The sequence below is a fragment of the Aulonocara sp. 'chitande type north' Nkhata Bay genome, linkage group LG16 (assembly GCF_057382095.1).
Source record: "Aulonocara sp. 'chitande type north' Nkhata Bay isolate Kocher_YH1m ecotype deep benthic linkage group LG16, A_spYH_male_GT1.1, whole genome shotgun sequence".
Taxonomy (NCBI): domain Eukaryota; kingdom Metazoa; phylum Chordata; class Actinopteri; order Cichliformes; family Cichlidae; genus Aulonocara; species Aulonocara sp. 'chitande type north' Nkhata Bay.
Genome location: NC_141359.1, coordinates 41019939 through 41031632, shown reverse-complemented (window position 1 = coordinate 41031632; position 11694 = coordinate 41019939). Strand labels below are relative to the sequence as shown.

At 44.3% G+C, this 11694-nt stretch overlaps 1 protein-coding gene across 1 annotated transcript in view; it reads left to right on the top strand.

The window, feature by feature from the left end:
- Positions 1-939: 939 nt before the first annotated feature.
- Positions 940-11694, top strand: part of LOC147312152 (titin-like) — a 175449-nt gene continuing 164694 nt past the window's right edge. Inside the window, exons 1-10 of the mRNA XM_086267313.1 lie at positions 940-1156; positions 5576-5679; positions 6993-7196; positions 7591-7878; positions 7962-8047; positions 8132-8340; positions 8505-8643; positions 9933-10193; positions 10654-10767; positions 11152-11412. Of these exons, the coding sequence (XP_086123439.1) occupies positions 5589-5679; positions 6993-7196; positions 7591-7878; positions 7962-8047; positions 8132-8340; positions 8505-8643; positions 9933-10193; positions 10654-10767; positions 11152-11412 (1653 nt within the window). The 5' untranslated portion in view covers positions 940-1156; positions 5576-5588. The remainder of the gene's footprint in view (positions 1157-5575; positions 5680-6992; positions 7197-7590; positions 7879-7961; positions 8048-8131; positions 8341-8504; positions 8644-9932; positions 10194-10653; positions 10768-11151; positions 11413-11694) is intronic.

The following is an 11694-nucleotide window of genomic DNA, read 5'->3' as shown; positions in this document are numbered from 1 at the left end:
TTAGATACCATATTTCTAGGCTTTTCAGGGCCGAGTACAATAACCTCAGTTTTATCTGAATTAAGAAGCAGAAAGTTAGCGGCCATCCAGGTCTTTATGTCTTTAAGACATTCCTGCAGTAGATTCCAGCACTGCTTCCATCTGTCACTGGATGACCTGATTGATAAAAGCAAGAAAAACTCACCAAGATTGAGACTCATGACACTCTTCAGGTGTACAGTTCAGTAAGGCAGATTTTACCTTCAGGAATCAACAAGTCAAAAAGCAAAATGTTGAAAAAAAATGTAAATAATATTTAGGTGCAACCAAATTTTCATGAAAACTGATCCAGACAAACAGAAAGTGTCTATAAAGAGCAACAATACACAACTTACACAATGTGCTGTCACCGAAATCACTTCTTACATTAGTGGACTTAACTGACCTCCAGGTCAAGCTAGGACAATGATGGACGACTGACAGCTGCATTACTAAACTCTGCTACCAAACCATGAAGCAGCAGAAAGGTTCTGATCCACAGGATGAGCCCCAGGAGCTCCGCTGACTCCTGAGATATGAAGCGTGGGTTTGTTGGGGTGTTGTAACAGCCGGCCGGTGGGAGGGGGGCTTTGACTGACAGGAACAGCCTCTGCCTCCTTTTGCTCAGCAGTTCTCAGTGACTCTGGGTCTGCAGAAGAACTTGTTCTCTGCAATTCCTTTAAAACACAGAGGTTCAGGTGTGTGTGAACGAGCTGCCGTCACACACTCTTAGCCTGATCCGAATCAGAGGATCGGGGTGGGCAGCCTCACAGGCTGCAGGGTGCATAAATGGCTGCTATGTCCCATCATGCCCCCTGAGTGTTTCAGCAGCCAATGGGGAGCGTCGGTGCTCTGATGATGCAGGTTGTCCCCCTGGTATAAAACCCTAAAGCACCATCTGGGCCCTCCTGAGCAGTTTGAGCATTCCCAACCTCGCCTCGGGTGGAGGGATTGCGAGGAGGGAAAGCAAAACTACACGGCCTCTATTCTGTGTAGTTTTGTTTTTTTTCGGGGGATATTTCGAGGCTCGACCGTTCTCATCTTGGATTTTTCTGGAAAAACCTTCCTGGATAAGGAGACCGTTGCTCGTTGCTCTGACGGGCTCCGTCCCATCATTTCAGGCACTCTTGTGATACAAGTGAGTACTCGCCGGTCCCCTAATGATGCTGACTCGTGGGGTTTACGGCGATTGGGGGGTCAGGGCTCGGGGTTTGGGTGAACTGTGTTTGGGTTTTGTGTTGGTTTGATGTTTTTCGGGTGCAGATTGCAGGTTGGCCGTATTCAGCGGGCTGTGCACTGACCCCAGGAAGGCCAAGAATAGCTGCTGATAGCATGAGAGTGGACTGTCAGCTGGGCGGCTGATGGCTTTTTAAGGGAATCAGCAGCAGGGCTATCACTTCACCCCCAGCTATGCGCCACATGCTGTCTGTCAATCAAGCTGCTCGAGGTTGGGGAGGGGGTGGTGGATATTTTTGGCCACTGCCTTATCTGTCGCTCAGCTCGATCTGTAAATATGGGCTGAGTTTATCAGGTCTGATCCTGTTTGGCTTATGATGAAGCGAAGTGTTCGTATTGATTGTTGATAAGGCTGCGATCAGCTGATCAGGTGCTGAAAGTTCACAGAGAAGGTGAGAGACTCACAACTCTGCCTGAAATCAGCTGACAGCGCTGAAAAAGAGCAGCAGCTGTCCCAGCGAGGCGTTCAGTGTCACAGTCAGAGAGCAGGAACAAATCAATCACCAGTAACTGATTATTGATCACCAGCTCCTTAAAGAGGTGTGAGAGTGGTTCAGCCTGTTTCCACAGACTTCAGATTCACAGCACTGGAGGATTTTTAGTCTTACTTTAAGGAGCTTCACACTCGTCCTCAGACTCCAGCTGTACGTTTTTACAGGGTTTCTGTGATTGAGCGTCCAAAGTCAATAAATGCGACGTCACACTCGAGATGTTAACCATGTGACAGTAAAGGTTTTTAAATAACTGTCTGACAGCAGAAACAGCTGCACGCTAGACTGCAGCCAGCGTTAAACCAGGATTACTGCAGCTGCATCGTGGACACAAAAGGAACGACGTTTAAACGGCTTCATGTTTGTTCGTGTCTTTGATCTGATCGTCACATTTACATGAAGTGTCATTAAGCTGCTTTTACAGGTGAAAGATTTCATTTATTCCTCACATTATAAGGTTTCAATGGGAGTTGTCTTTGAATCAAAGCTTTATTGACTGTTTGATTCTCAGATAAGTATGGAAGCCTGTTTGTGCCAAAAAAGTATAAAAATGACTTTATGTTACCCGAGCTTTAGTCTCATAATATCAATAAACTGACTAATTTCATCACACTTATAATTATAACCAACACGTTATGTGGTTCCATTTTATGATGAGAAAATTGAGGTTTTAAATTTTAAATTCATAAAATTGTAACAAAATAAAAAAACAAAACAAAAGATGTTTTTAATTAATTACGGCAGAAAAAGCTTTTGAAAGCACAACATCTTTGTTTCTGTTTTTTACAAAAACCACAGCGAATAATCAACAATCAGAACCATTTAATTTAACGCTTCAATAATATGTAACGTGGTTATTTGTCAGCAACATGAAACCAGAGTGCAGAGAGAAAGAAACTTGAAATAAGAACATGAGTGGAGACAAACGTGGAAAACCCACAGTGACTCGTCTGAAAAGATTTCACAGCAAAATCAAAGATTTGTGTTAATCAACATTTCAGTCCAAATTCTGCCACGAAGAGATTTTAGAACAAAATCAACATAAACACAGAATCATGTCTAAATAACAATGTGGTGGATAAAAACACTCCACAGCACATTTCACCTGTAAGAGTTTGTGTCACATGAAGTGGAAACAACAACGAGCTCCATTTATTTAAAGATCACGAACCTGTGAGAAGATCCACTGCATCACTGCACTGACTAATAACATGCGTCGTTGTTATTATTATTATTATTATTATGGTTTTTAGTCTGCAGTAAAATCAGGAACCAAAGAGTTAAAACAGCAGACTCAGCTTTAGATCTGATCTGATGATTGATGGTTATAATTACTTGGAAACAGCTAATTAAATGTTGAAGATGATGGATGAGTTTACAGTATGAAGCACCTTCAGCTGAATGCTGTTGTGATTGGTGCTGTATAAATAAAGTTGAATTGAATTTGTTTATATCAATGAAGACAAACTGGTCCACGTCCACACTGAGGTCACAGCAGAGTGGACATGATCAGTGTTTGGTCAGTGGACCTTTAACAGTTCACACCAGAACACATTTGAGTTTTTCATCAGACTTTGTATTTTCAGGGAAACTTTTATTTCTATTTAAAATCAGTTTGTTTTTTTCCAGCATGCTAATCAGAGTCATGTTGTTCATCTCTGTGTCAGCGGCAGCATAAATGTTCTTTGTAAAAGTGCAAACCTGCAGCTGCTGCCGCCCGTCAGACATTTATAGCCGCCGTCCGTCTCACCTGTCTCACAGCTCTGAAACTCAAACCTCTGAGTGAAGCTGCAGAGACACTCAGCACATTTCCATCCAGCTGCTTTTAACTACATGTAAATGTGTCCCTCAACACAAACCCGAGTAGAGTTAATCACTTCATCAATTAGTCAAATGCATCCTGTGTTCCTACCAACCCAGGCAAGCACGACATGCAGGTGCAACTCTGAATGCAGAGCTCAGAGTTTGGGTCACCTCAGTGTAAAAACTGGATTTCTTCTTCTGCTCTGTTATTTACAGCAGCTTAGGATAAACTATACTATAGTTTATCCTAAGCTGTTTATCAGCACGGGGACTCCCAGTTTGTGCAGTGTTTAGATCATAATAGTCAGTTAATGCTGCCGCTGATGAGCCTTTGAAACCCTTTGTCAGCGTCTCTGATCGTTTGAACACTGCTGTGAGCGCGCAGCTTGTTCATCGGCGTGCTCACGCAGACGGTACTTAGTTATCATTAAACCAGTTTCACTGTTAAGAGGAAGCAGCTCTGCCTGACTGTTACATCATCCTGCTGAAGGACTGATGAGGCGTCCTCACAGGAGTCACTTCAGCCACATGATTGGTCAGTGACTCTTTCACACAGTGGTTATCTAACACGTCTCCACCCAGAGCGTGCTGCATGAGTCGCAGTAGCTGCTGCGTCGGTGACCGTCTCGATGGGCTTTCACAGGTTCTCATTTCCTTTGTGGTTCTAACGCGACAGAGCTTTCTCGCCCTGTGACACAGACGGGCTCTGTGGACCGATGGACGGAGCTGAAAGTGTACGAATGTTCTTCAACCTTTGCAAACAACGACTAACATCAGAAAAGTGTTTCTGTTATATGTTGGTTACATCTATAAACACAGGATCTACAGCACCATCCCAGCGGGGGATCAGCTACACCTTAGCATCGTCACAAAGCTATGACATCACAACAACACGGCCAATCAAAGGACTGAGAGAACAGAGAATATAACAGCCAACATACCCAAGTGCACGTCACAACCATTTACTCACCTGTGGACTGTCCAGTGTGAAGACTAAAGAAATCTAAAGGTTCAAACGAACAATCTGGATATGCACATGTAGGATATCAGAGACATTTGTACATTATCAGGAAAGAAATGTATCACACAGCAAGAAAAGCAGCAGAAAAACACGTGTTTGTGATTTAAAGCAGAGAATGGAAGCTGATTGGTTCACAGAAGGCAGGCAGCGTGATGATGTCAGCATCAGCGTGGGAAACAGGAAGTGATATAAAGAATAGGATGAGCGATCAGCACTAGAAGAAAGAAATGACTGAATGAATCATTTATTTTATCTCAATGAAAGTAAAATTTGACAAAACGAGTATTTAACATAAAACTTGTTTTATTAGTTTTAAATTTGATCACAGAAGATAAAGTTAAAATACGGATTCGAATAAACTAGTAAACACAGGTTGCAACAAATAACACAGCAGCTAAACTGAAACTGAATCATTGAAGTTTTCTGGAGAAACAACATTATGAGAAGAAGCATCCACAATGCTCCACCTCCGTCTGCAGCTTCGCCTCCATCTGCTGCTCCACCACCTCGGCCTCCAGCCTGAGGCCGTCCGATTGGCTGTTCTGCTCTCACGTCTCTCTGTATTTGCTCAGATTAGGTTCCACTCTGGTTCCTCCGCTGCTCTGCACGCCCAGCTACACCCAGCTACACCCACAGTTCTCCACACCTTTTGACCCAGTCTGCATCCTCAGCCTGGCAGCACTTATTCATCTTTCATCTCACTGCATTGATCTCATGCAGCCATAAAATCTACATATTTGTAAAAACATGTTGTAATCTCGTTTTTGTCCTGCAATGACTGAAACAATAAAGTGAAAATCTGATGATTTTTTCATTCGTATTAAAAAGGCTGCAGGTTTGTTTGTATCTGCAGCTGTTAGTGGCTGCTCTACTCCTGCACTGGTTTAGTGGCAGCAGGTGGAGAATTAGCTCCACCTGCTGCTGATCTGTCAGTTTCTCTGCCAATGAAACCAAAGCCTGCTGCTGTTTTCTTTATTCTGGGCTGATCACCTCGTTTGTGTTCCAGGGTGCCGATCATCATGTCAACTCAAGCGCCGACGTTCACGCAGCCGCTACAGAGCGTCGTGGCACTGGAGGGTAGTGCCGCCACGTTCGAGGCTCAAGTTAGTGGTAAGAGAAACGTGTGATGGTGACGTTCTGCAGAGGACGATGTTTGACACTGTTGTATTTACACTGGAGATACAAAGAATGAGCAGATGTTTGACTTCATTAGTTAGAAAGGAGAGAAATAATGTTAAAGTTCATATAAAAACTATTAGACATTGAAGCCATGCAGCTGGTACAGAGGTTCACTGCAGACTGTGCAACATTCATATCTGGACTCTTTGTATTTATAGAGAGAAATGATGGACTTTTGAGGGGTAAATGTTCTCGTCACCTTTCTTTCTTTTCTCGTGGCGAGCGAGGCTTTTACAGGCTGCTGCTGCTTTCAGGGACATTCTGACATTTGGAAGGTTGGAGTCAATGCCTGTGATAAAAATAAAGCTGACAGAATTTCAGCAGATGCCTTTCCCTTTCAGGAACTCAGGGGAAGCATGTGCCAACATTTACACAGACAGCTCCTGATTGGCTCTTCAGCCTTTCTCCCTCAGTTTTCTGTTTTAAGTCCAAACAGCCCAAACCACAGGGAGCTGAGATGGTTGCTGCATTGCTGCTTGCTATTGGTGGCAGTGTTTGAGGGGAGAACAGTCTGCTTCTTGTTGCTTTGACCCAATGATTGCTTGACTTAAAAGGAGAAATGTCATTTGTTCTAAGTTTAACCAGTGAGTATAAGAGCAGCCGTCCTTTATTCTCCTGACAGACTGGTGCAATCAGTCACACAGGGACGGCTCTGCAGGTCGAGCTAGGTAACGATGAAGCCACATGAAGGAAACATATGAAGCTTCTGAAGTTTAGTCTTGATTCTTTCATGATTAACCAGGTAAAACAAACCTGATAGTGACGTTTTTCTGCTCTGACTTCATCTCACTGACGGTCTCATGATTCAAAAGAATTACTCTTTGTTGTATTGATCTTAGTTCTTATTTCCTTTAAAGCTCTCGTATATTTTAAACAGTAATTGTATTTTTGAATCCATCCACCCAGTTTTAAAATGTTTAATTTCTACTTTAGCTAAATAAATGTCACATTTTCAGTTTCTATATTTTTAAACAATTTGAAAACCTCATGTGAACAACGTTAATCTTAAAGATGATTTTTTTAAATTTCAAATAAAAAGTTGAACATGAAAATTTGCTAAACTCTTAATAAAGTTTCTCCCACTCGTTCGTCGTTTGCTTTTCCTTTCACATTTTTGTTTCATGCATTAAAATCTCACTGTTTTACTGAAAGCACTGACTTTGTGGCTCAGGTCTTAGTCCCGGATCCTTTGGTGCATGTTGGTTTGTGGGTTCTCCGACAGAGTCTCATGCATCTCTTTGCAGGTTCTCCAGTTCCTGAGGTGAGCTGGTTCCGTGATGGCCAGGTACTTTCTGCTGCCGCTCTGCCCGGCGTTCAGATCTCGTTCAGCGATGGCCGCGCTGTTCTGAGGATTCCTGCTGTGACCGCCGCGCACAGCGGACGATTTTCTGTCAGAGCCACCAACGGTGCTGGACAAGCCACAAGCACAGCCGAACTCTTAGTTACAGGTGAGCTCACAGGAGGACTTCAAGTGGTAAACTAAAGCACTTCTGCTCCATGAACATTTCCCATACATTTCTTTTCAAAAAAGCTGCTACGAACAGCAAATTTTAATGTTAAAATTTTGATATTTATAGATTGTAAAGAAGGTTTGTTTGTGTATATGTTATCATTTAGCTGCCATCCAGAGTTCTCAAAGGATAAACAGCAGTGGATAACGGTCGGCAGACGTTGCAACATCATGAGCTGATTTTTAACACCCGTCTGAATCAAACTGAAAACAAACTGTTATTAAAAATTCAGTTTTCTAAAAAGTCATAAACTGGCTTTATTTTATTGTGTACTTGCACAACGAAATGCTGAGATCAGCTGATATAAAGCGACCTGTACCTCCTTCTCCAGCGGAGACGGTGCCTCCAAGCTTCATTCAGAGACTACAGAGCTCCACGGTGAGACAGGGCAGCCAGGTGAGGCTGGATGTTCGAGTCACCGGGATCCCCGCACCTGGGGTAAAATTCTACAGAGAAGGGGCCGAGATCCAGAGCTCCACCGACTTCAGAATCATCCAGGACGGAGACCTGCACAGCTTGCTGATTGCTGAAGCCTTCCCAGAGGATTCTGGGACGTATTCGGTGACAGCCACCAACAGCAGCGGACGGGCCACCTCCACAGCCGAACTGCTGGTTCAGGGTAAGAACCGTTCGTCTCTGCTTCTTCTTCCTTTTGGAAATTGCTTTGATGAAAAACACAGACTAAAGAAGAGACATTTTCAGGCGAAGAAGCCGTTCCAGCAAAGAAAACAAAGACCTTGATTTCAACCGCCCAGATTTCAGAGACCCGACACACCAGAGTAGAAAAGGTAAAAAAATCCTCAAAGAAATGTGTGATTGTCTAATTTACTCATACTTAATCTAACTTCATGAACTCTGCTGTCCGTCCCCAGAAGATGGAGGCCAGTTTCCAGGCCTCCGCCATGATGGAGATGCAGATAGAGGGCGCAGAGCTGGCTCACAAGACTCCACCCAGAGTTCCTCCGAAACCCACATCCAAGTCACCAACTCAGCCATCACTGGTGGCCAAGGTGACCGGGGGACGGCAACAGTCACCGTCACCTGTCAGACATGTGAAGGCACCCACACCCACGCCTGTCAGGTGGGTAGAGTCTGGGAGGGGTTAACGCTGGCTGTTATTTGCCTGTTCGTAACTTTTACATGGAAAGAAGTCAGCGAATGATTACTGACAGAGATCTGCTGATCGGTGTGCTCGATGAATAAACCAATCAGGGCAGCTGTGTAACTCTCAGTCTCACCTTTCAGGGCAGTCCCGTCCCCTATCGCCGCACACAAGCAGGCCGCCGGTGACGTCCTCCCGCCCTGGAAGCAGGAAGACTACGTGGCCGAGGGCAGGACTGTCACTCAGTTGGTCCGGGAGCAGCAGGTCACCATGGTCAAACAGGTGAGCATCCCTGGGGTAGCACGACATATTCCCATCCACAGATAAACCATTCCAGGAGACACTTCACAAAAAATGGGCATTTTCAATGAAACGTGAGGTTCCCAGATTCCTGAGTCTCTCTTCTTCGGGTTCAGCTGCGTTACCATCAGCTCCCTGACTGTGTTTGGTCATGAAATATTACTTCCACTTCTCTATTTGTGACGTTCATGTCTCACAGCCTCTGCGGTGGATTTCAGGTCCTTGTTTAAAGGTATTATGGGTTTACTCTGAAAAACAGAACCTGCCATCCACCTTCCTCCACCTTACAGCCAATTCTTTTCCATGTGTTCCTTGTTCTAATGTGCCTGATTGTTTGCCCTGCTCATATTCACATCATTGGCACAGCATCACACAGCAGTCTGAACATTTGGTCTTTGAAATGAAAAGAGAATCATCTGAAGCTGATGATGTGCGTTTTACCCTGGATGATGAGGGATGGGACATCTCTGCAGGCTGGGCGGGACTGTAACTTCTTTCAGCCCCACACAGATTCATACAGTGAGGGGGGGAAACATGTGAAAACTTTAAAAACCAAGAAGCAACATCTTTACTCACAGAAGAGGAGGAAAATACACCCTCAAAGAGCTGTGTCCTCTGTGTTTAACCACAAGACTTTAGCACCTGTTTCCAGTAGAGAGCAAGCCTGGCTCGGTTCAGCTGACGATGCTGTCAGAATACCTGATGTCCTCCTGATACCACATCCTCCTGATGTGTCTGAGATCGCTTCAGCTTAACTCAGAAGACTGGTCTTATTGTTTTATTGTGTCGCCACAAGATTGTGGCTGTCACTTTTCTTTGCAGCTAATGTTACTGCTGACAAACAGATGAACCAATGTGCTGTCTTCAAATGACTTTAAACCTTTAAGCTTGCATGGGTCAGGCTTTAAAAACCGTAGTACCTCATTATCTCATTTGGATAACTGGAGTCAGGCTAAGCTTTGCAAAAAACTGGAAGCTGGGGAGACAGCTAATCTGGCTCTGCCCGTAATCCAAGATCTACCTCTGAAGCTCATTCAATAGCCTCTTGTTTATTGGACAACCATCCAGCCCAGAGTTTTAGACCTGCGTTAACAGAGTCGAGCTAACTAAACCCAGTCTATATGCAAATTTGGGCAAATCAGGTCTTTCTCCCAGCTCTGTATTTTTCTTTGAACGAGGGGATGGAGATACTTACCAAAGTGATTTCCCCCATGAACCTGTCTGTTTCTGTACCGCTGTGCTGGATGTCCTGAGATCTGTTGTGTCTCCAGGCTGAGGGAGGGAAAAGAGCGGGGGCAGTGGCCACCGTGGTGGCTGCCGTCGACCTTGCTCGTGTCCGTCAGCCCGCGCTTGTCGAGGGGGGTCGAGCTGAAGAGGACGAGGCTGTAGAGGTGGACTTAAGGCAGCAGGCCGCCGCCGTGGCTGCTGATCAAAGCTATCAAGCTGCTTTGACATCAACAAGAGTGCAAAGTGGGCACATGCTTTCTACTGCTCAGGAGTTTACACGTGAAGCAGCCGTGCTGCAGCCTCAGGTTAGCTAGGCCTCCAGTGAACAACGATTACCAAGAGATTTGACCAAACTATCAGCAGATTTGAATTCTTTCATTTATTTTTTATTTTGGTATTTTACTCAGCCCCCGCCCCCCCCCCCTTTTTGCTGAAGAGAACAGATGGATGTTTTATTTTCCATCAAAATGAAAAAGTTACAAAAAATGATTTTGCACAATTACAAAAAGAGTATCTCAGAAAAAACAGTCCATATGTCCGATCAATTATTTAATTATGTATGAAATGTGTCTTTGGGCAAAGTCTTGTTTGAATTATTTGGTGAATAATGACCGATTCATCTCTGTGAAGTCACCTCGTAGTCAACCATAAAAAAGACATTTGAAGCACAAATCTCTTGATAATCACATAGTCATCTTCTAAATATACTGTGCAGATTTTAAAATCCTCCTGAGGTTCTGACTCTTGTTGTGTTGGTTGCTCCAGATTCAGGGAGTGACAGAAATCTCCTCCCGTGTGGACACTGGTCTCACCCCGTCTCCAGTTCCACAATTCACAGTTTCTAAAGTGTCTGTCCCAAAACTCGAGTCTAGCAGTGAGGTAAGACAGGAAGCATCAGGCGAGCTGTGGACAATAATAATGTGATAGGACCGTTGCTGTGGCAAGCTTATTGAACTGCTGATTGGCTGAAATGCAAACTTGTGTTTTAATGCAGTGTCAACGTGATCAAATATTATCCATAAAATAACTAAATCAATCCTCCCTTAACCTTCTTTTGCTTCATCCCCTTATTTAATAAACTTGATTGATCCGGTACCTCCTATTAATCCATCTTAATTAAAGTCCCTCTATCTGACCCTGTTGTAGCATTAATCAGACTAACGTGCCATAGCTCCTCTGTGCTGTGGTTTAACACACATTTCAGAAAAGACTCAACAGTATTTTCTTGATGACGGTGTGGCTCTTCCTCTTTGGGTCGGTCAGGTTTCCATCGCCGGCTCGGCCATGGCCACTCTGCACAAAGAGTTATCCTCGTCTTCTGCCACTATTCGAAAGATCATCAAGCCTGTCAAGTCTCCCAGTCCATCTCGCAGAGTAGCAGAGACCAGAGAGATGCTGGAGACCATCCCACCACCGTTCAAACACTTCACTGACAAACATCAGAGTCGTTCTGGCTCTGAGTTACAGACCGGGGTGGTGTACTCAGGCAGAATGGAGAGAATGTATGAGGACTGGGGAGCCCAGGTTTGTAATGTAGCTCAGAGAGCTGGGTCTAAACAGGACAAGAAAACCTGATGTGGATGTAAGATCCATACGATCCGTTAGCTGCCAACAGCTGGCCAAAGTATCGTGAATTTTATCAGATATTTTCAAGATGATAAATCCTAATATGAGCTGCCTGATTCGATCCTCGTTCACAGGCTGAAAAACCTCTATTTGAACCCTGGAAAAATCTGATTGAAAGGGCAGAAGTTACCCCGGGTTTGAATGCTCCTGATTTCATTGACATTTTCACCATTTATTAGA